Source organism: Nicotiana tabacum, chromosome 24 (assembly GCF_000715075.1).
Source record: "Nicotiana tabacum cultivar K326 chromosome 24, ASM71507v2, whole genome shotgun sequence".
Lineage (NCBI taxonomy): Eukaryota > Viridiplantae > Streptophyta > Magnoliopsida > Solanales > Solanaceae > Nicotiana > Nicotiana tabacum.
Window position 1 is genome coordinate 21,846,974 of NC_134103.1, and position 24,433 is coordinate 21,871,406.

The 24,433-nt window shown below is 36.2% G+C and overlaps 2 protein-coding genes across 2 annotated transcripts; both read right to left on the bottom strand.

Annotated features, from left to right (window-relative positions):
- Positions 1–829: 829 nt before the first annotated feature.
- Positions 830–1,538, bottom strand: LOC107767789 (uncharacterized). The gene is made up of 3 exons (XM_016586879.2): positions 1,387–1,538; positions 1,221–1,282; positions 830–1,045 (listed from the first exon to the last, which is right to left on the bottom strand). Exons 1-3 carry the CDS (start codon positions 1,469–1,471, stop codon positions 923–925), a joined length of 270 nt encoding a protein of 89 aa, XP_016442365.1. The 5' UTR covers positions 1,472–1,538; the 3' UTR covers positions 830–922.
- Positions 1,539–21,301: 19,763 nt separating this feature from the next.
- LOC142178057 (uncharacterized) lies at positions 21,302–21,634 on the bottom strand. The gene has a single exon (XM_075247379.1). It carries the CDS (start codon positions 21,632–21,634, stop codon positions 21,302–21,304), a length of 333 nt encoding a protein of 110 aa, XP_075103480.1.
- Between the last annotated feature and the right edge of the window lie 2,799 nt (positions 21,635–24,433).

The window sequence follows — 24,433 nt, forward strand, 5'->3', positions numbered from 1 at the left end:
GTGGTTTTACACAATAAGTCTTACTTTTTTATGCTTTTTGAATTATGTCAAAAATATTCCACCAAATTTGATGCTCTGTCCCAGCTTGTCTTTTTCCTTTTCTTCTTCTCTTTTTTACGGGAGAAAACAGAAAAAAGCTGATTTAATCAAATAATGCATTTCGTTGGTCTTAAAGATCCTAGATGTGACACAGACACGAACTCCAGTTTTCACTATTTCTTTCATGTGACACGTAAAGAAACAGTGTTAAATTTGCAAGCGTAAGGGAAACCATCCCAAAAGAAATGCAAGTACGTCGAAAAGACAATTATCTCACGTGCAAACATATACCGGCAGAATTAAATATCTCACAAGATACGCCAACTGTAATTATTGTTGATCAACACGAGAAATATACGATACAGATATGATAAAAGCAATTGGAAATATTATGTTAGTTATTAGTATTCTAAATCTTTATCGGATATTCTAGTTACCAGATTTAGTTAGATAGACAAAGAGATGATTGAATTTTAAAGTTCAGTTTTTTCAGAGGGAAAGTGTGGATAAGATCATATAGTCCCCAATAGTCTTATGTTTAGGTTTACGTTATTGGAAAGAAATTTAGAGTATGTTAAATCAACCTGCAGGTACATATTAATGTTAAAGGATTCAAGAAAGTTCAAGATTAGCAAGATTATTGTTTAAAAGGGACTACATCAGAATGTGCAAGATGCCTTTTCTTTAACCATCAAAATGTGCAAGATGGCCTTTTTTTCCTTATATTTTTTAAGTTTTTGAGGATAGAATGGACTTTTTTTGGTTGGGATTTAGACCCTGCAATTAATGGTTTAAAGTGGAGTTGCTGCATGACCACCATCTTATTTAAAAAGCATAATTAAACTATTAGAGAAAATACACTTTTAATAACTTAATAATTATATTAAGTCTCAATAGGTGGCCTAGGTGTGTGACGATTATTTGCTCCCGAGCCAGGGTAATCATGGCTCTCTAAATCCATCCTTCCATTGATGAACTCTTCCTCCATAGCTTCCAATTTCATCATCTGCTTTCAATCATATTCAAAAAAATCCCCGCAAAACGAAGAAAATGAGATCAGAAACAAGAAATCCATGAAGTAACCCTACTCTCAGAAGCCCAACTCCACTTATGAGATTACACTGGGTATGTTGTTTTAATATATAACAGTATGTTGTTGTAATATATAACAGCAGAAGTACCTGGTTAGTATATGCAGGTGGTGGAAGTTCTTGATTTTCATGCAAAAACAGACGCGTATTCCCTGTAGTACAAGAAGAATGAAGTTCAATGAAAAACAAAATCAGATCATATGATTAACTTAAGCCACTTCAAGAATTAGATAGAGAAGTGATCAAGATTATGTACTTGAGATTGGAGCAGCATTAAAAGAGAAAATGTTAGAGATAGCTAATAAAGCTATAAGTAGAAGAAGGGCATTATTCCCTGCCATTTTTTGTATATATGACACTCAAACTCCTCTGCAGATTCATCCTAATCCACTTCCCTATTTATACTTAACACATGTAGTTGAAGTACTCTATTGTTTTAGAAGCAAAGAGAAATTATTTATTCTTGTCTTAATTAATAAACCATAAGAATCTGTCCTAAAACTAAACTATATAAATATAAATATTAGTTAAATACTCTTGTTATGGAGGAATGCCTACCCTAGTACTTCCTGTCCTCCCTGAGAAGAACATATCGATCCCTTGCTTTTCCAAACATGATCAGATTGACTTATTTTATAGCTAGGTTGTTAAGTGCACCAATGATACAGTTTGTTTTTTTCATTGAAATCTTTAAAATTTAATTCTATTAGTGGAGCACTGCATGAGCCAGTACGAATATCCACATGACAAGGTAGAACATTGTTATATTTGGCTAGCTAATGATTGTGATATTGTCTACTTTAGGTCAAATTTATATGATTTTCTCCAAAAAATCTCGCACCACTAAGGATATCCATATATCGCAATACCCAATAATCTGTCATTCGAAACTAAGTACCACATAACTAATTACACGGAAATTTATTAGCTTATTGTACATCATCCACATGATCCGAGTATTTATAGTTACTAGCTCACAAGCTTCCTCTTGATTCTTGTGTGTGGCACCAAAGTACGGATAAAGACTGAAGGCAGTAAACTGATCTGTTTCTCACCATCACTTTGTTGGATTTGTTTCTTAGCTTTTCATGAACCGTAACTTGAGAGCTGCTCTCTATCATCTCCATACTTGTTTCTTTATACGGTTAACTTATAACATAAAGTCAGCCAAAACCCTTTTTAATATGATGTAATATTAATCCGTTTTGAGTTTCTAACACCAATAAAAATACTTCTACAGTTAATTTATATGTAGCTTTATCCCTTGTTAACTTTTAATGTGCAAACTTTGTCCGCGCCAATAAGATATATCTCGGGACAACTTTCCTGTGAACTGTTTTGGTCTTCAACAAATATGATTTTGCCACGTACAGATCACACAAAGCTTAAAAACCAAGTATATATCAGCTAGCAAGAGAAAAACAAGCACTATGAAGAATAATTGATCCAAGTTTAATTTGTCGGCCATAACTCAATAAAAAAGTATATATGTTTGTGTATAAACTATGATGTAGTTTCATATGAACTCACTGATATTGACAAACTAAAAGCATCATTTCGTGATGTCTTTTCTAGGCTGAAATTTTTTCACTTCAATTGGTATCCACTGCAGGATAATATCGTTCATTACTCTTCTTTTTTTTTTTTTTTTTTTAAGGTCAAGGAATTAAGTGAAGAAAATTCAAATGACAAGCAAGTTACTTTGGTTCATTTTATCCTTTCTTTCTCCTAACCAAAATTGATAAGTCAATATATGTTTAGTTTATTCAAAAAACTGACAAACATATAATATATTAAAATATTTTTATGGGAGAATTTTTTTAGTAATACATGACAGTTATTTTCTTAATCGTCTAACAATAATTTTTCATTGATGTACGCTTTCAAGGTTAACCAAATTTAATAATAAAACATAAAAATCAATATGATACCTAAATAATGATATGTTTTATTTAATTTTAATTATCGAAATATCTTTTTAAATTCGAAAAAGATATAGATTTAATAGATTTTGACATATGAATATGGAAGAACAAAGAGATTGACGTATTTCAGTAAAACTTGATAAGAAAGTGATGATACAATCGATTATCTAAAGTAAATAAAAATGGATGCACTTTATCGTTCTATAAAATATTACTACATCCCATGAGAGTTTTGACATTTTTTTTTAAAGAAAATACTATATAAAGTCTTAAAAGTCTATATATAATTATATATTTATATATCGATTTAGTTCGAAATTTTTTACCCAATACCAAACCAAATCAAACTAAGCCTAAATGGGGTTTCTTAATCGTTTAACTTTTCGGTTTGGTGTAGTTTTCCGGTTCGATTTGAACACCCCTCTTTATAGTACTAGTGGAACTTTCCTATACACCTTTATAAAATTATCGCTTATATTTGATCCCATTAAGAAAAATTTTGGAAAAGTAGCCCCACGTCAAAATTTTAAAGTTTATTGCCAGAATTTTGAAGCATGCTCCAATTCTGGTAGTACACTTTCAAAATTCTGACAACGTGCTTTAAATTTCTGGCAACGTACTTTAAAATTCTGGCATTATGCTTTAAAATTATGGCAACATGCTTTAAACATTTGACAGCAAGCTATTTTTTAAAACATTTCTTAACGAAAAACATAAATAGTGTCACTAAATGATCCTATTTGTGTAAATCTCCTCCTATACAATGTATATGAGCTCTGTTTATAATATGTTGTGCATCTATGGGCGTCAAATGTGTGGGTATGGTTGAATTTAGATAGGTTAAAATAAGCGGGTCAATAGATTATTGGTCGAGATAAATTGAGTCAAAATGGGTTAGAAATCGGATCATTGCTCAATCCGTCCAAATCTAACCAATTCTAACATATCAAACAAAAGAACTCTTGGGTCAGACATATTTTTGTTTCCATAACAGCAACAATTAATCTAGAACTTAAGGCTATGAGATTAGTAGCATTGACATTATAAATCTCTTTCAAAACCTTGTGATCAGTCAAATATGGTATAGACATATACTGTATAGGGATTGTTACACAAATAGTCGGCCAGATTTAATGTTTACTTTTTTTAGTCGGTATACATAGATTATATATTGATTATACACAGTTATACATATATATTACATAGATTATACACATATTATACCTTCGCCGACTATTTTTAGTTTAAAAGATTAAGTGGACGGCTATTTGGGTTAATTACTGTATATAGGATTATGAAATTTGGCCCAAGCCTAAATGACTCGTCCAATCCGTCCAAGGTTGAGCTGGTTATTGACCCGCTCATTTATTGAGCTCAATCCATCTTGACCCAATCTTTCTCAACCCATTTAAAGGTGGATTGATTTTTAGCCCAAATTGATCTATGAGTAACTTTGCCAAAATATCTTAGAAATAATTCTTTTTTGTTTGATATGTTATATATGACCATAACAAAAGGGAAAAAAAATTATATTTCGTACTTATACAATTCATAAGAAAATAATACATATTAATTAGATCTTGGAAAGAGTTGGGCGGGTTGAGCTATGACCCAAATTTTAGTCCATCTCAGCCCATATATCTTTTAGGCGGGTCATTGACCCATCCATTTATTAACTTATCCGATTTTGACCCGCCCAAAATCGACTCAACCCGCCCATTTAATACCCCTAACTGTATATAACATGCTAGAGTGTTATTTTTTCCGGCATGTTGCCTCTATTCTTTCGTTGCTCCCCCAATTTACCACTAGGGTGAAAAATTATCAGCCTCATGTGTTTATACGGTTCAATAATATATATCTTTATTAACATAATTATAAAAAACGTATAAGTCATAAGTGATTAATATACATTTTCACTTTAATTTATTATTTAATCATGATAAATTAATAGAATTGATGTAAATATCCAGTGCACATACATTTTTGCCATATTGTGGATATATATAATTGTTTACCCGTAAAACGGTACAATTGAATTTATAAAATTTCAAAAGTACCACTCAACTTGGATTTTAGCTTCCCGGGAAACATCCTCAACCTTGGGTTGAACAACAATACAAGATTGCCCACCTTGAACTCTTTGTTCCAAATATATTTGTAGATATTTCATCGTTTCTTTGTACAAGGACAAACTCGCATAAGCATGGTACCGGAACTCATCCAATTCATTCAAATGTGCAACCCTCAAGTTAGTGGCTATATCCGAATCAAGATTCAACTTTTTTACAGCCCACATTGCCTTGTGCTCTAGTTCCACCGAAAGATGATAAGCTTTTCCGAACATCAACCGGTATGGCGATATTCCGATAGGTGTTTTGTAAGTCGTCCGATAAGCCTATAATGCATCATCAAGCTTCTTGGACCAATCTGTCTGATTAATATTCATCATTTTGGACAAGATACTCTTTATCTTACGGTTGGAGACTTCCACTTGCCCACTAGCTTGTGGGTGATAGGGAGTCGTGACTTTGTGAATAACACCATACTTGCTAAGTAAAGTGTCAAACGTTTTGTTGCAAAAATGTGACCCCCCATCGGTTATAATTGCATGTGGAGTACCAAACCTTGTGAAAATATTCTTGTTCAAGAAAGCCACTACACTTCTCGCCTCATTGTTGGGTAACATGATGGCCTCAACCCATTTGGACACATAATCCACCGCGACCAAGATGTAGGTATTTCCACAAGAACTCACAAAAGGGCCCATGAAGTCAATGTCCCACACATAAAAAATATCAATTTTGAAAATGGTTGTGAGATACATTTCATTTTTCTTTGAGATTTCACCGGCCCGCTAACATTCATCACATTTTTTCACTAACTCACTAGCATCTTTATAAAGAGTAGGCAAATAGAAACCACAACTAAGCACTTAGGCCATTGTTCTCGCTCCACCATGATGATCACCATATGACAAAGAATGGCAAGCCCCAAGAATATCACCTTGCTCTTCTTCCGGTATACACCTCCTAATTATCCCATCTGTACAAATCTGAAAAAGGTATGGTTCATCCCAATAAAAAAATTTGACAATCTCTTTTGAGCTTCTTCCTTTAGCTTGAAGAGAACTCATCCGGAATGATTCCGCACACAAGAAAATTTGCTAAGTCCGTGAACCATGGCACCTTTTTTTTATTGAAATTGCCAAGAGTTGCTCATCGGAAGAAGAGTCATTGATTTCAAGGCCATCATGCGGCCTCCCCTCCTCCTCTAAACGAGACAAGTGGTCCGCCACTTGGTTTTCACTCCCTTTTCTATCTTGGATGTCAATATCAAATTCTTGTAACAAGAGCACCCATCTCATCAACCGAGCTTTGGAGTCTTTTTGCTCATAAGATAACGAAGCACCGCATGATCCGTATGAATAATAACTTTTGCACCCATCAAGTACGGGTGAAACTTCTCAATTTCAAACACAATAGCAAGGAACTCTTTCTCCGTAATGGTATAGTTGACTTGGGCACTATTCATGGTCATACTAGAATAGTGGAACGGATGAAAAATCTTATTGATGCGTTGCCCCAAAATAGCCCCAACCGCTACGTCACTTATATCACACATGAGTTCAAAAGGCACACTCCAATTTGGAGCGGTGAAGATGGGATTAGTTGTCAACTTGAGCTTCAACAATTCAAAAGCTCTCATGCAATCATCATTAAATTAAATTTGGCATCCTTCTTAAGAAGCTTGCATAATGGATTAACCACCTTAGAGAAATATTTGATGAAGCGCTGGTAAAAACCCACATGGCCTAAGAAACTCCGCACACCCTTCAGCGAAGTTGGGGGTGGAAGCTTAGAAATCACCTCAATCTTTGCCTTGTCAACTTCAATTCCATTCCTTGAAATTTTGTGGCCAAGGACAGTACCTTCCTTGACCATGAAATGGCATTTCTTCCAATTGAGCACCAAATTGGTTTCTTCACATCTAGCCAACACTTTGTCCAAATTTGCAAGACAATCATCAAAAGAATCTCCAACCACCGAGAAGTCATCCATAAAAGTTTCAAAGTAGTACTCCACCATGCCCATGAAAATAGCCATCATACACCTTTGAAAAGTCGTTGGTGCATTGCACAAACCAAATGGCATCCTCTTGAAGGTAAAAGTACCATAGGGAAATATAAAGGTTGTTTTCTACTGATATTCCGGAGCAATGAGAATTTGGTTGGCCCGAATAACCATCAATAAAATAATAGAAAGCACGACCGGTCAATCTATCGAGCATTTGATCTAAGAAAGGAAGTGAAAAGTGATCATTTCTTATGACTTTGTTGAGCTTGCGATAATCCATACACACCCTCCAACCGGTCACCGTTCTTGTAGGAATAAACTCATTCTTGTCATTGGTGACCATCATCATGCCCCCTTTCTTTGGGACACATTGAACCGGAGAAGTCCATTAACTATCGGAGATGGGGTAGACAACCCCAGCATCCAACCACTTGATAATCTCCTTCTTGATAACTTTTTGCATAGCCTCATTGAGTCTCTTTTGATGTTCAATAGATGGTTTTGCGCCATCCTCCAACTTGATATTATATATGAAAAATGCTAGGCTTATACCCCGAATATCCGCCAAGGTCCACCCAATAGCATTCTTCCTCTTTTGTAGCACCGCCAATGTGGAATATGCCTGCACGCTAGTCAAACAAGAGGAAAGAATAACCGTAAAGTAGAACAAAAATTCATACCGAAGATGTGGAAGAATTAACTTCAACTCCAAGATAGGTGGTTCTTCAATAGAAGGTTTTGTAGGAGGATGGGTCATATTTTCAAGACCCAAGGACAATTTTCAAGGTGCATAGTTGTATGACCTCATTCCTTGCAAAGAGTTCAAACATTCCATGAAGTCATCCATCTCGTCATCATCAAAGTTGAGCAAAACGGCCTGCAACATATCACCAACATTGATTGTAGCACTTGTTTCATCAACAATAACATCAGTCACCAAATCGACAAAAGAACACACTTCATTGCTATTTGGTTGCAGGATGGATTTACACGCATGGAACACCACTTTTCATCACCAACCCGGAAAGTGAGTTCTCCAGCTTCCACATCACAAAGAGCCTTACCCGTAGCAAGGAAAGGTCTCCCAAGAATAATTGGCACATCATAATCAACCTCACAATCTAGAATGACAAAATCCGCCGGAAGAATTAATTTATCAACCCGGACCAAAACATATTCAATCACACCCAACAGCTTTTTCATGGTACGATCGGTCATTTACAATCTCTTGGAGGTGGGTCTTGATTTACCAATTCCCAAAGTCTTGAAAATCGAATAGGGCATCAAATTTATACTTGCCCCCAAGATCACAAAGAGCTTTAGCAAACTCGGCATTTCCAATTGTACAAGGAATCGTGAAAGCACCGGGATCATCCATCTTAGGAGCCATTGAATGAACAATTGCACTCACTTAATGAGTGACTTTGATGGTCTCAAATTCATCGACCGCTTCTTTGTCACAAGATCCTTCATAAACTTTGCATAACCGGGCATTTGTTCCAAAGCTTCGACCAATGGCACATTGATTGAAAGACTCTTCATCATTTGAATGAACTTCTTAATTGATTCTCACCATTTTACTTAGCAAGTCTTTGAGGGTATGGAGGTGGAGGCTTAGGCAATGGTGCCTTAGCCTTTTGCACTGTCGGCTCCGGTATGTCAATAATGTGTTCCCTAGACGGGTTCACCTCCTCTTGAGTCTCTTCCACACTATCATCAATATCAATCCAAACTTCCTCATTAGGTTGAACAATATTATTTGGGATCTCTTCTTCTTCTTGCATCACTTGATCATCATCAACAAGTCGTCTTTCACTTGAGGTGGGTACATTCCTACCTCTTCCACTTCTTATGATAACCGTTATGGCATACCCCGTATTATTACCACCCTTTGGGCTTACCATCATGTCACTTGGCAGTGCCCCTTAGGACAAGAATTTAGAGCTTGAGAGATTTTCCACATTTGAACTTCTAGGTTGCGGATTGATGTGTTGTGTGAGGCAAGTTGGGCATCCGAATCGGTATTCTTTTCCATCATTTGCTTGAACATACTTTCAATACGCCCCATCTCATTGTTTGAAGAACTTGAACCATGGGAAGGATAAGGAAGTGGGTTGCTCGGTTGTTGGTACATCGGGAGTCTTTTAAAACCCGACCCCCAGTTGCCTTGATTGTTACTCCATCCTCCTTGATTGTTGCCTCCCCAATTTCCTTGGTTGTTTCTACTCCAATTTACTTGATTGTTTGAGTTCCAATTGCCATGATTGTTTTGTGGTCTCCATTTTTATTGTCTTGGGCCTTGGAAGTTGTTTCTTTGCCCTTGAAAATTATTCACATATTGCACTTTCTCTTCTTGTTCATTATAGGAATCATCTTGTTCAAAATCACCATCATCTTTTACATAGTTCTCCACTCGAGTTTGCACTTGTGGACCCTTGGTCCTCCTCTTGTTCACCATCATGTTCACTCCCTCCATAACATTGACTTGCTTAGGATCTTGCACTTGATTTAGTTGGGCCTTTGCTAGTTGAGTCATGGTAATGGTCAATTCGGCAATGGCTTATCCATGGTCTTACAATTCTTTGTGAAGGTGGATCATATTCGGATCACCTTGTGGAACATTGACCCGGGATTGCCGAGCCGATGACGTTTTCGCCATCTCATCAGCGATTTCACACGCCTCCGCATAAGGTGTAGTCATAAAGTTCCCATCGGCTAGTTGATTTACTATACATTGGTTGGTTGTGTTAATGCCACGATAGAAGGTTTGTTGAATCATATTTTCCGTCATATCCTTTTTGGGACATTCCTTAACCATTGTTTTATAGCACTCCCATATTTCGTGTAGTGGTTCATTAGGCTCATGCTTGAATGCCAAGATCTCATCTCGAAGTGTAGCCACGTGCTCGGGAGAGAAAATATTAGCAATGAACTTTTTTGCCAACTCATCCCAAGTGTGAATTGAATGGTTCGGCAATCGTTCCAACCAATCTAAAACTTTCCCCCGTAGAGAGAAGGGAAAAAGCTTTAGCCTCAATGCATCCTCGAAAACATTAGTTTGCTTGCTCCCCAACATGTATCCACAAAGCCCTTCAAATATTTGTAAGTGTTTTGAGTTGGAGCACCCGTAAAGAAACCATGTTGGTCAAGCAAAGTGAGCATCACATTGGTTATTTAGAAATTGCCCGCCCTAATATAGGGATGGACTATTGCACTAGCATAACCTTTGTTGGGCAATATCCGGTGTGGAGCCGCTCGTGGTGGAGGTGGGGGTGGAACGATACATTATCATGAGGTACTCGGCCTCTCCGGTTGGCTTGAGGCTCAAGAGGTACCTCTTCTACTTGCTCCTCCTCGGCGTCCAATTTCCCCAAGGGAAAATTTTCATGATCATTGTTCGCCATGTTTGTACCTATAATTTCTCACACAAGTTAGTAACACGGAAGGAAAAGAAGATATTCCAAAAACAAACTCAAATATATAGCTAACACCGTTTTAACTCCCCAGCAACGGTGCCAAAAAATTGATCCACGTCCAATCCGCACTCAATAGTGAGTGAAAACCGTCGTCGGAAGAATAGTACCCAACAAGAGTTGGGGTCGATTTTCACTTGGAGTTTAATATGGGTGTTAGGGGTATACACTTGACGAAAGAAAATTAAACAACTAGATTGCACTTCCAAAAAAAGGATTTTGATTTCTAATTCTAATTTTACTCTAACAATATTAAGCTAAGAGAAGAAACTAGAAAGCGAATGATTGTTTTTGTTTTTTTTTCAAATAGTTAAAAAGCCTAGGGATGTGACCTTAACCTAGGTGTTTTCCTAATGGGTTAAATACATTAATACTTGTTTTATTGATCGGGGTGTATTATAGCTTTCAACTCTGAGTTACCCACTCAATACCTCTCTGTCATAGAGTAATTTTACCCAATTTGGCTTTCTCAAGCCCAAATGGGTATCAAGCTAAATAATTGATATGAGCCAAATTCTAAAATTATCCCAATCTCTAGTTCAAACCATTTAATTAGGCTAATCAAACTCTTAATTAGTCCAATTTCTTGTTAGTCAACCTTTCCTAGACTAAGTCTCTCTTTCTCAAGCAAAGACCAAGTCAAAAAGGCATGGATCAATATTTACAACCATTAATTCTAAAATTAAAGCATAAACTAGGCTAAATAATTAACACTCAATCATAAACAAGCATTAAATTAAATACCCATAAGGTTTACACACTAGGGTTGGGTCACAATCCTAGTAAGAATCTAGCTACTCATAGTGAGAAATGAAGAAAACAAAGAAGAAATATTAATTAAACTCATAATCTAATATTAAAAATGATAAAATATGATGTTTAAATCCTAAAATAGTCACAAACTTCCTAAAATAGCAAAATACAATGGCTACATTAGCTCAAACTTCGAAACTTAACCTAAAAATGTAATTTTCGTCTATTTATAGTGGTTAAATATTCACTGACAAAAATGCCCCTCGAGACGTTCTACGGCCGCACAATTCTATGTGCGGTCCTTAGATTGCTTCAGCTTGCAAGGACTTGGATTCTGCAGCCGCACAATATTGGTATGCGGTTGCAAAGCATCTTCTGCGGCCGCACAATTCTTGTGTGGTCCGCACTTCAGGCAAGGCTTCAAGTCTTGGTCATTTACACACTCTTTGAACTTTGAATCTTTTGTCAGTGCAGACCTTGTTTTGCGGCCGCACAAATCATGTGTGGTCCGTATATCATCTGTCACACCTTCATTTTACCCGAGAGATAGGGGAGTTTTTTCAATTAAAATAATATTAATCAAAATGAGATTATTTATTTAATTCAGAGTCGCCACTTGGGATAATTTATGGTGTCCCAAGTCACCGGTTTATTTTAAAATTCCAAATCAAGGAAATTGACTCTTATTTATGGTCTGCGAACACATAGGACCGGGTAAGAAATTCTGTTAACTCGGGAGAAGGTGTTAGGCATTCCTGGATTCCGTAGTTTTAGCACGGTCGCTTTAATCATACCTGGCTTAATTAATTATTTAATTACCTATTTTTAGAACCTATGTACGTTTACCTTTTACCACTTTGAATTATGGCATTTTATGGCTTTATCTTTGAGACGGATCACATGTGCGTGAATCCATTTTATTTGGGGTGCTAAAATCATGTCACGCGTATATGTACATAATTTATCACATTTTATTAATTATGAAGATTTTTTTGGCCAAAGTCGTGCGAACGCATACTTTGATTTATTTGTTGAAATCATGATTATGTCACGCGAACGTGTACATAACTACGATGATTTAATTAATTTAGAGTGCACTTGAAATATACTACCGTGTTCATGAATTATTTTTCCTAAACTAATTTTAAAATTGTTGTAAAGTCTAGAGTTATGAAATGTATTTGTGTAGAACTAGAAGTATGGAATTTAATTACTAGAATTATTTACAAAATGAATTACTTTACTAAATTATGAAAAGTATTTATAATTATTCATTATGGAAGAAATATTAGCTAACTTATGAATTTTATTACCATGGGCCATAGTACTTAAACCATCCGACCTAAAAATTCCTATATGCCCGATCTTTCTAATTTTAAAGTTAGAAATTTCCATGGCCCATTCTTCCTTAATATCAAAATTATTTTATGGCACATCAACGTTCGTATGGCCCAATTCTTTTTATACATTACTGCCTTTTGTACCTTGATTTACTCTGACATGAATTTTTACTTCTTTAAAATTATATTAAATAAATAATGATAGTGAACGTTTCATGCCTTACTAATTCATGGAACTAAATATTCTATAAAACTAATCCACCAAAAAGAGCTAGAAAATTTAAGAAAAACTAACCAAGAACAGGAAAACTATTATTGTTTATGGATTAAAAGGAAAAAAACACGTTCTTGCTAAAGCTTTAAACCAACCAAAGATGATAGACTAATTTATGCTAACTATGAACAGGAAAATAAACATGCTCTAATGAGTAAGTATGAACCATAAAATTTTACTCAAATATCCATCATAATAAAAAAAATCCAAACTTATATATTAATCAAGGATAAAGTAAGAAATGGATCTCGATACAGCTTCTCACGAAATCGAATGAAATAAAGAAAGGAAATCTGATCGGAGTCTGGCTCGCCGGAGACCTCAATGAAGACGGAGAGACAAAGTCGGAACTTTGTTATATTTATTAGGATACTTCAAGGGTGTTTTTAGGCTGGAATTTGGGGCATTTTTAAGTTTTAAACGGGGTGATGAATTGCTGAATTTTTCGAAAGAAAGAGGAAGAAAGAATGACACGAGTAAACATTCTCTTAGCGTAGAAGAAGAAAGAAATTATCTCAATTCCCTCCTCTTTTTGTTTCTTCTCTTTCTCCCCCTTTTCTCTTCAAATTTCTCTTCTATTTATAGAAAAAAAATCGGAATTTTTTCAGATTTGTTTTTAATTTTTAATTTTTATTATTTTTTAATTAAAAAGAATTCCCACTTCCCATTTTTCTTCTTTTTTTAAAAAAAAAAAATAATTCCCCGCTTTCCTTTAATTTTATTTTTTTAATTTTTCACTTTTTGTACTTTTTTTAATTTTTTATTTTCCACTTATTTTACTTTTCTTTTTTAAATTTTCACTTTCTTTTACTTTTTTTAAAACAAAAATTCAGCTACCTTTACTATTATTTTTTAATTCCAACTTTATTTTACTTTTTATTTTTTTTAAAAAAATTCCGCATTCTTTTACTTTTATTTTTTAAATTTTTCACTTTCTTTTACTTTTTTTAAAAATCTATTTCCACCTAATTTTACTTTTAATTTTTTATTCCATACTTTTAATTTTCGAATTATTTTATTCCCGTCCAAAAATTAGAAAAAAAATATTTCATTTTCTTGGTTTTTTTAATTTATTTTATTTTAAATTAAAGATAAAAAATAAAAATAATACTAATAGTAATAATTTTTAAATTATTTTTACTTCTTATCCTATATAAAAAAATGCAACAAAGCTAAAAATATTTATATAGTAGAAGGTGGTAAAAATTGAAATATAGTAAAAAATTAGGTGCTCGCAGCTGCCCCTCTTTGCTTGGAAACATGAAGAGTTTTCAGGCAAAGGCTAGGTGAGTCATGTGATTAATTTTTGACCAAACCGTTATTCAAAAAGAAAAGAAATTAAAGATAGGGTGCAACCGAGTCCTGATTTTGGACAGCCTACATATCCCGGGTTATAGGGGAATAAAAACACGTGTAGTTCAAGGAGAATGGTGGAATGATGAGTTGAGGAGTCGAGTGAGGTTCCGTCGAGGCTCCGGTCTGCGGTCCTACTATTATAAAAAAAAAAAGAAACTAAATAAGCCTATCAGCTATGAGTTACAAGATTCCTATCTATGAGTCTTCTGAAACTTGATCTTGAGTCTTGACTGGTTCTTCATACAGGCTCTGATCTAAACCTTGATGCTCGCTAGCTGTAGGAGCTAGTTCATTGTTCTATAGCTTCTTTCTAATCAAAACATGACTCCAATACTCGTGGCTTCAGTCATGTCTTGAGCATTCCACATCTTTTCAACTGCTTTTGCATTTTGGATTCACCTATTTTTTCTTTTCTTTTATTCTGATTTGAGACTTCTTCTTTGGTCATCTCGAACCCTGTGCCTCGGGGTTAAACCTACTCAGACACCAAAACAAACAAATGAACGAAATTTTTCTGCCCCAGTTTGCACTAGGAAAATTTTGTTAGTTATTGTAACAAAATTCCAAATTACTTCTTTATTGAAAGTAATAAAAGGTCGGGAATGGTGTACCCCGAAAACAAATAGAGACTAGGGAATGGATACCCTATGTCTAAAACAAAATAAACTAGGGAGTGGAGACCGTATATTGGAAAACCGGCTAGGGATTGGTGTACCCTGATACTGATAAGAAAATGTAACCAGGGGTTGGTATCTTATATTATGAAAAAAGAATATAATGAGGGGTTGGTATCCTGTATTACTGAAAAGAATGTAGTCATGGGATGGCGTCCTGTATTACTGAAAGAAAATGTAACCAGGGGATGGCACCCTGTATTACAGAAAAGAAATGTAACCAGGGGTTGGTGCCCTGTATTACTGAAATGAAAATGAATCCCCTGGGCGAAAAGGTTCTACCTGGGTTAAACTGCGAAAAGCGATCCTGGGCGAAGAGTACTTCTACCCGTAATATGAGCTGGATCCCCCTAGGTGAAAAGTTTCTACCTGGGTTAAGCTACGTAAAACAGCCTAAGCGAAGAGTACTTCTACCCAGAACTATGAGATAGATCCCCCTAGGCGAAAAGGTTCTACCTGGGTTAATCTACATAAAACATCCTGAGCGAAGAGTACTTCTACCCAGAAACTATGAGCTAGATCCCCCTAGGTGAAAAAGTTCTACCTGGGTTAAGCTACGAAAAACAGCCTGGGCGAAGAGTACTTCTACCCGAAAATTATGAGTTGGATCCCCCTAGGCGAAAAGGTTCTACATGGGTTAAGTTATGAAAAATAGCCTGGGCAAAGAGTATTTCTACCCGGAACTATGAGCTGGATCCCCCAAGGCAAAAAGGTTCTACCTGGGTTAAGCTATGTAAAACAAGCCTGGGTGAAGAGTACTTCTACCCGGAAATATGAGCTGGATCCCCCTAGGCGAAAAGGTTCTACCTGGGTTAAGCTACGAAAAATAGCCTGGGCGAAGAGTACTTCTACCTGGAAACTATGAGCTGGATCCCCCTAGGAGAAAAGGTTCTACCTGGGTTAAGCTACGAGAAATAGCTTGGGCGAAGAGTACTTCTATCCGGAACTATAAGCTGGATCCCCTAGGAGAAAAGGTTCTACCTGGGTTAAGCTATGAAAAACAAGCCTAGGCAAAGAACACTTCTACCCGGAACTATGAGCTGGATCCCCTTAGGCGAAAAGATTCTACTTGGGTTAAGCTACGAAAAGCAAGCCTGGGCGAAGAGTACTTCTACCTGGAAATATGAGCTGAATTCCCCAAGGCAAAAAGGTTCTACCTGGATTAAGCTACAAAAGTAATCTGTAATAGTGATGGATGCTGAAAATAAAAGAAAATAGAGATTTTGCGAAACTCACCTTTGGTGACATTCGTCCTTTAGGAATCGCCATTCTGCAATGCTTTGTTCCTGTTGCAAACAAAGAAAAATTGTGAGTTTTAAAAGTGGTGGTCGGTTCGTGGCTTTGATATCTTTGGCAGCTTGGCTTTGTGCCCATCTTCTTTTTATGATGATTTCAACCTGCCACTAGATATTCGTGAATACCATTTGCATTTTTGGCCCCGGAGAGACTTTTGACTTTTCAAACTTTTACATGACGGTTTGTCGCGTGGGACTTAACCTTTTCAACTTTATTTTGCCTTTTTGGCATTTCACTTTCGACTTCTTTCCTCCAAAACTTTCAATTTCAGAGCATTGGGGAACCTTTGGCTTTTCAAACTTTTCCAAAATGGTTAGCCACTTGGGACTTAACCTATTCAACTTCATTTTGTCTTGTAGGCATTTTCAATTTGATTTCCTCCTTACAGGAGTTTTTGCTTTCTAAGCATCATCTGCCATGGCCAGTCGGGGTCGACTTGATGCTCTTGTCGAGTCTGGGTGCCTTGTTTTGCATATTAGCTTGTATCAAACGAGAGCCTTGTAAATTAGTCTTGTCATCCTTTCTTTGCCTTAGTTTTTGGAATGGAGTTAGACCGAAAAGGATTCAAAGAACAACAAACAATGGAATGGACAATGAATTTAGACAAGAGATATCCCTTTCGGGGAAAGGAAAGAAGGACTTATCTGGAGTACATGCGGACTTAAATGAACATGGCATGTTTTGGGCTGGACACCTGATCCTTGTAAACCGTCCGACCGTTAAAAATTCATTACAACTTTTGCCTCGAAACCGAGAAACCTTGCCCAGGATTGTGTCGATGCTAGTGACTGTGAGGATCCTCTTTTCGATCATTAGTGCCCTTTGCGGGTTTTCACCAGCTGACCTCTCTCATTTCTCTTCTCACCGTCACCTTATAGTGCTCTTTGTGAGTTTTCACTAACATGACTGTCTCATTTTAGCTTCTTTACTCCCCATCGCCTTACTGTACCCGTGAGAGTTTTTACCAATAAGACCCTCTCATTTTATTTCTCTCGTTTTAGTTGCATCAGATCCAAGTGAATGTATCCTCCAACTTTGAACATTCTCGTTGATTGATCGGAAAGACATGAAAAGGATTTTGGTAAAAAAAGATTTGGATTGAATTATAACTTTGGAACCTTTCAGGCGAAACCATCGCCGAACCATTATAACATCTGCCCCAGTTTCAACTTTTGGGGGAATGTGGATTTTTGTTTTGGTGTGACTGAACCCTAAAGAGAGGCTTCCTACGCATCCATTCGGAATCAAGTCAAACGTAGTTCAAGGTAACATGATCTGTTTTTTTTTCTTTTGTCTTTCTGTTTATTTTGTTTTCTTTCTCTTTCCTTTTCCTTTTTTTTCTTCTTTTTTTTTTCTCTCTTGTTTTTTTTCTTTTCAATAAATCCTTAGGTTCCAAAGAGGGTAATCAAAGAAAGGTAACCGGCTCAAAGAGTTGGCAAAAAGGGTTAATGGTGTTTGGGTAGCGAGAATGAAAGCCTTCGTCATCCCAATCAAATAGCATTAAAGGTGCGTGAAGGGTCAAACATAGTACCTTTTTGGTTGCATCAATTTGGAGCCAATTTCCTTTAGCTTCTTCATGATGCGGGAGGATACATCTCATAACGAGTTACCCCACTTCAAATTTTCTGGGCCGTACTTTTTGTTGTAGGCACTAGCCATTCTTTGTTGGTACAGCTGCCCATGACCTCTATTTTAAAAGGCATTTCTGGGGCGAGCCCCGGGGCGAGGCATACCAAAAATGCCCCGGGGCGATAGTGTGGGGCAAAAGTCTCAAGAGGCGTACGCCCCGCAATTTGGGGCGTACGCCCGGGCATTCGGGGCATACGCCCGGGTGTTCGGGGCGCATTCTTTTAGTAAGGAGTAAGCCCCAGAGACTTTTTCAAATTAAAATAAAATTTGTTGAATTAGTCCTTCATATAATACCCAAATTCTCAAAAGTCAGTGTGGTAATTACTCAAAAGGTTTAAAAAGGAACTCAAAAGTATTAAATTTAAAAGTAAAGACCTTTTTTATTGATTTAAACCCTAATTCATGGTTTTTCTAATTTTTTATCTTATCCGCTAGTCTGCTAATATCTACCAAACGCAACGAATATTTAATTTTTTTTACAAATACAAAGAGAACTACATTTTTCTTCATAGCAGCAAATTCAAAGTTCAAATTGCAGGTTAATCATCCTTTTTGTTCCTCCATATAGAAAACTTTATTCTTTTAGACTCAAATTATTTGTGCTTGTAAGTAACGTATAATAGATTGTTCTGATTAATTTTTTTGGGGATGGAGCACACATATATAGTTTTCTTCAATTTTTATGTAATTTTACCTGTTTATAAATATTAATTATCATTATATTATTTTATAAAATATTAAAAATTAAATACCTATGGGGCTTACGCCCCGCGCCTCGGGGCTTACGCCCCGCTGGGGCATATGTATAATGCCCCGCCTTACGCCCACGCCTTTTAAAACACTACCCGTGACAAACTGCGGCCAATCGCTTTTTATCAATCAGTGTCAATTGTTCCAATCGATTCTTGACCCAATCTTTATCCTCAATCTCGGCTTCAATAATGATCCGAAAAGAGGAAATTTCAACTTCTTCTGATTTCATTCAGACTTGGCCTAGGCCTACTGTTCCAATTCTTTATTTATTTTCTCACAAGCCTTATCTTCAATACATTATGCTTCTTGATTCATTATTTCGAGGTCTGACAATATTTTAGGACCTAGGCATGAAGTCCGCAAGCATGTCATGTCATTAAAATCTACATTAACAGAACTGAAAAGAGAATAAGAAAGGTGACAAGATTAAGAAAAGAGTTATTCAATGAAATATTAATTTCATTTGATTTGATTTTTTTTTTAAAAAAAAAAGATAGAAGGGTTTACAATAGAAAGTAAGATAATAAAAGTAAAACGTCCGGATTACACCCTGAATAATATGGACGCAGAAAAGATAGCAAGACCGGCTACCGAAACTCCCATCTGACAATTTTGTTTTTTACTGGGCACAATTGTATTCAATAAGGATCAGTGAGGGGGGCTAGGCCTAACCTCATCAAATACAACTTGGTGATTCCATCACCCAAAACAAACAACAGAAAAAAAAAAAAAAAAGGAACTAGAGGAGAAATATACAGAAGGGGGTTCTCCCTCTGGGAAGATCGAAGGATACAACTCTAGCTGACAAAAAAATTAGCTTTGTCGAATTTGGTTCTGATACTTGGTATTTGCCACTTATCCAAGAGGAAATAGCCTTTAGCACATATAGGAAGTTGTTGATATGAGTTGATAGTCATGCTATTACCCGAGGTAGAGGCAAGTTTTGCAAGACAGTCTGCAACTTGGTTGCCTTCTCTGTAACAATGCCTAACTATTACATTGTCCCGTTGAATAGTCTGCAGCATTCTATCAATCGTTTGTTTGATTTTTCAGATTGTTGGTGTCCCTATTTATCAACATGTTTGCAATCACCATAGAATCGAGTTTGAGGATAAAAATTAGTGTAGCCTTGTAGCTTGCACCATTTCATTCCAAACTCAGCAGCTAGAGCCTCCGCAGTATTATTGTTATCACACCGGATAGCCTTCGAGAAGGCCATAATAAGATCATTGTTGCTATTCCTTACGATGCCTCCTATACCTGCTTTGTTGTTTTCTCTGATGTAACTACCATCGTTATTAACTTTGATACATCCCTGATTTGGTATCGACCACAACACTTGACTTCATCTTTGCATTGGTTTCAACTTTTCAATTCTTTGGCAGAAACCTGGCCAAGTGAGGTGGTTGTCCCAGCTTAGTATAATCTTTGAAATGGCACCTTTGATATTCCAGATAGCTTGATGCACCATCATGTTGGGTTGGAACTTCTTCTAATTACCATATTTGCACGATGTCTATTATTTCCATAGTTCCAAGCATATTGTTAAAGGAGCTATTTGAAGGATTAAGTTATGGACCCTATTCTTTGAGCTTGTTTCCCACCATCTCTTAAAGGTGCCCACCACCAGCTCTATTTGATACCTTATTCCCAGTGGATTGCCAATTATATTCCATGTTATTTTTGATGCCTCGCTTCCATTGAATACATGTTCCATAGTCTCCACTTGCGGCAAACAACAACAAGAACATCTAGAAACAATGTTAGTGCCAAATTTACCAATAATATCATCAAATGGTAGTCGCCTTTTGAGTAACCTCCAGGATAGGAAGGAGATTTTAAAAGGTATAGACTTTTGCCAAATCTTACAAATGAAGTTATTCTTCTGCTTTTTCATTCGCACTAAGTGCCAAGCCGATTTATTATTGAACTGACCATCTTCAGCTAAATTCCATATTGGAAAGTCCTTAAGATTTCTGTTGCCAATATCCACCTTAGTAACAGTATCCAACAAGTGAGGAGGGATAGTGGCTGCAAATTTGTTGGTGTCCCAGGTACCTTCATGGATGAAATTTTTAACGAGTAGCTTGGGAGATTTAGCCGGGCCCTGAACTACCTTGGCCAAAGCAACTTTGTCCGTCCAGTTATCCCACCAGAAACTAGAGTTGCCTGCTTGAATTTTCCAAATGATATTTGGCTCAGCTTTGGTCCTTGCCTTCGTCAAATCTCTCCAAATGTGAGAGTCAGATGGGGTAGGAACTTTGGTAACCAAGTGAGCTCTTTTGCAATATTTAGCATTAAGGAAAGTGGCCAAGAGGGATGGTTGAGTCCTGAATCTCCACCATCTTTTCACAGAGAGCGGTTCAGTGATATCTTCCATTCTCCTGACCCCCACACCCCCACACACCCCCCATCTTTATGTAGGCAGAGATTGTTCCATGAGGACCAGTGATAGTTGTTTTTTCCTTCAGAAGACCCCCAGAAGAAATTGTTAAAGTATTTTTCCATAAGCTTGATGATGCCTTTGGGAGGGTTCATAATAGATAAAATGTAGGTAGTCAAGGATTGGAGGACATGTTTGATTAAGGTTATCTTCCCTCCGTAGGAAAGAATCTTCCCCTGCTAACCATTGAGTCTTTTCACAATTTTGGCTAGCATGCCATCAAAGATGCTAATTTTCTTCCTGCCATTGTAGATTGGACATCCGAGATAATTGAAGGGGAAGGGCTTGTCCATATAACCAGAATTTCTTATGATTCTATTAATTCTGCTACCAGAGGTGTTCGGAGCAGTAACAAAGAAACTCTTGTCGTTGTTCATTTTTTGACCTGATGGTTTTTTATACCTTTTTATCTGACTCTTAATGAGTTTTATCGAGTGCTTATCACCTCCAGTGAATATCATTATATCATCGACATAAGCAAGGTGAATAATGATAGGCCCTCTATGGTCCATGGAGAATGGGGTAAAGTTGTTGTGAGTAGTAATATTGTTTAAGGACCTGGACAGTACCTCAGCTCCAATAATGAACAGGGAAGGAGATAGCGGGTCAAATACTGAGATTTTTTAAAAATCGGATAAATTTTCTCTCTCCTATTTTCTTCCTTCTGATTTTCTCTCAATTCTTATTTTTATGTTTTAGAAGCCGGTTAACATGCACAAACTGAATCAAACATAATATACATGTAGCACATAAGATGCATCAGGATGGTCTTGTAATTATCGGGTACACTTGTCCTAGACGAACTCAACCCCTGTGTTGAGTCCCCAAAGTCAAATGCACATGATGCAAACAAACGTTCCTACTAGGGATCTGACATGAGGCTATGTTATTCTAGGTTTAAAATCATAGGGGGGGGATGTTTTAGACCTAGCTTACATAAGCGGATAGCTCGAGCCGAGGTGGTGGCAATGTAGCGGGAGCACGAAAGTCTACCCGGCCTAGTTACTGATCCAGCCTCATTCTATTTGGTATGACCTCTAACAGAAAAGTGGGCCACGCGCACGTGTGCACCATAAATTCAGAAGACTCAGAAGGGAGGCGTAACAAGGCAGTTATAGTTCAAATAATATCAAAGCGGTAAATGAGCGACAATTAGCACATTAGGCCCACAAACACAGTAATATTAACAATCAAAAAAGCCAAGTATAGATCACATTACAAGCTCGAATTCTGAACCCTGAACCAGAAGTTCTGGGTTCTTTTTCCCAGAAGAGTCGCCAGAGCTGTCACACCTCATTTTTACCCGAGGGATAGGGGAGTTTTTCCAATTAAAGTGACATTAATTGAAATGAGATTATTTATTTAATTTAGAGTCTCCACTTAGGATAATCTATGGTGTCCCAAGTCACCGGTTTATTTTAAAATCCCAAATCGAGGAAATTGACTCTTATTTATGGTCTGCGAACACAGAGGACCGGGTAAAAAATTTTGTTAACCCGGGAGAAGGTGTTAGGCATTTTCGGATTTTGTGGTTTTAGCACGGTCGCTTTAATCATACCTAGCTTAATTAATTATTTAATTACCTATTTTTAGAACCTATGTATGTTTACCTTTTACCACTTTTAATTATGGCATTTTATGGCTTTATCTTTGAGACGGATTACATGTGCGTGAATCCGTTTTATTTGGGGCGCTAAAATCATGTCACGCATACGTGTACAAAATTTATCACGTTTTATTAATTATGAAGATTGGTTTTGGCCAAAGTCGCGCAAACGCATACTTTGATTTGTTTGTGAAAATCATTATTATGTCACGTGAACATGTACATAACTACGATGATTTGATTAATATAGAGCGCACTTGAAATATACTACTGTGTTCATGAATTATTTTTCCTAAACTAATTTAAAAATTGCTGTAAAGTCAAAAGTTATGAAATGTATTTGTGTAGAACTAGAAGTATGGAATTTAATTACTAGAATTATTTACAAAATGAATTACTTTACTAAGTTATGAAAAGTATTTACAATTATTCATTATGGAAGAAATATGAGCTAACTTATGAATTTTATTACCATGGGCCATAGTACTTAAACCATCCGACCCAAAAATTTTTAAAGGCCCGATCTTTCTAATTTTAAAGTCAGAAAATTCCATGGCCCATTCTTCCTTAACATCAAAATTATTTCATGGCACATCAGCGTTCATATGGCCCAATTTCTTTTATACATTACTGCCTTTTTCACCTTGATTTACTCTAACATGAATTTTTACTTCTCAAAAATTATATTAAACAAATAATGATAGTGAAAGTTTCATGCCTTACTAATTCATGGAACTAAATATTCTATAAAACTAATCCACCAAAAAGATCTACATTTACTTTTATTTTTTAATTCTAACTTTCTTTTACTTTTTATTTTTTTTTAAATTTTCACATTCTTTTACTTTTATTTTTTAAATTTTTCACTTTATTTTACTTTTTAAAAAAACTAATTTCCACCTACTTTTACTTTTAATTTTTTATTCCATACTTTTAATTTTCCTATTATTTTTTTCCCATCCAAAAATTAAAAAATAATTAATTTTTTGTTTTTTTAATTTATTTTATTTTAAAATAAAGATAAAAAATAAAAATAATACTAATAGTAATAATTTGACCTTTTAAATTATTTTTAATTCTACCTATATAAAAAAAATGTAACAAATCTAAAAAATATATATTAAATTTCTAAAAATAAGGTGGTAAAAATTCAAATATAGTCAAAAATTAGGTGCTCACATCATCTAAAGATCTGCGTGGCTTCTTTACTTGTTCTGCGGTCCGCACTTTTTTCTGCGGTCGTAGAAATCCTTCTGCGGATCGCACTTCTTATGTCCTGCACCCCTTGTTGCCTTGTGTGTCAGAACACTCCTTTTTGAGTCGGATTTCATCATGGGAGCCCAAACTTCCAATATTCCTGCAATTTGCACACTTTCATTGTTTTGAGAACATAAATCAATACTTTTAGAGTAAAATAAAAGCAAAAAGGTACTAATAAGTGGACAAAATCTACACTTATCATTGACCATTCCCGGAACCGAACGAGCACAGCCTGAACCTTCATTACATATTGTTGCATGCATTCCTCCTTGGCTTTGAAGATCTCATAGACTAGATTTACAACTAATTGGGAGTCGTACTTGATTTCTCTGACCTCGGAGTTCAGTCCCCGAGTCAATTCGAGCCCTGCAATTAAAGCTTCATACTCCGCTTCATTGTTAAACAATGGAATAGTTCTTATGGGCTACCTTAGGGTTTCTCCCGA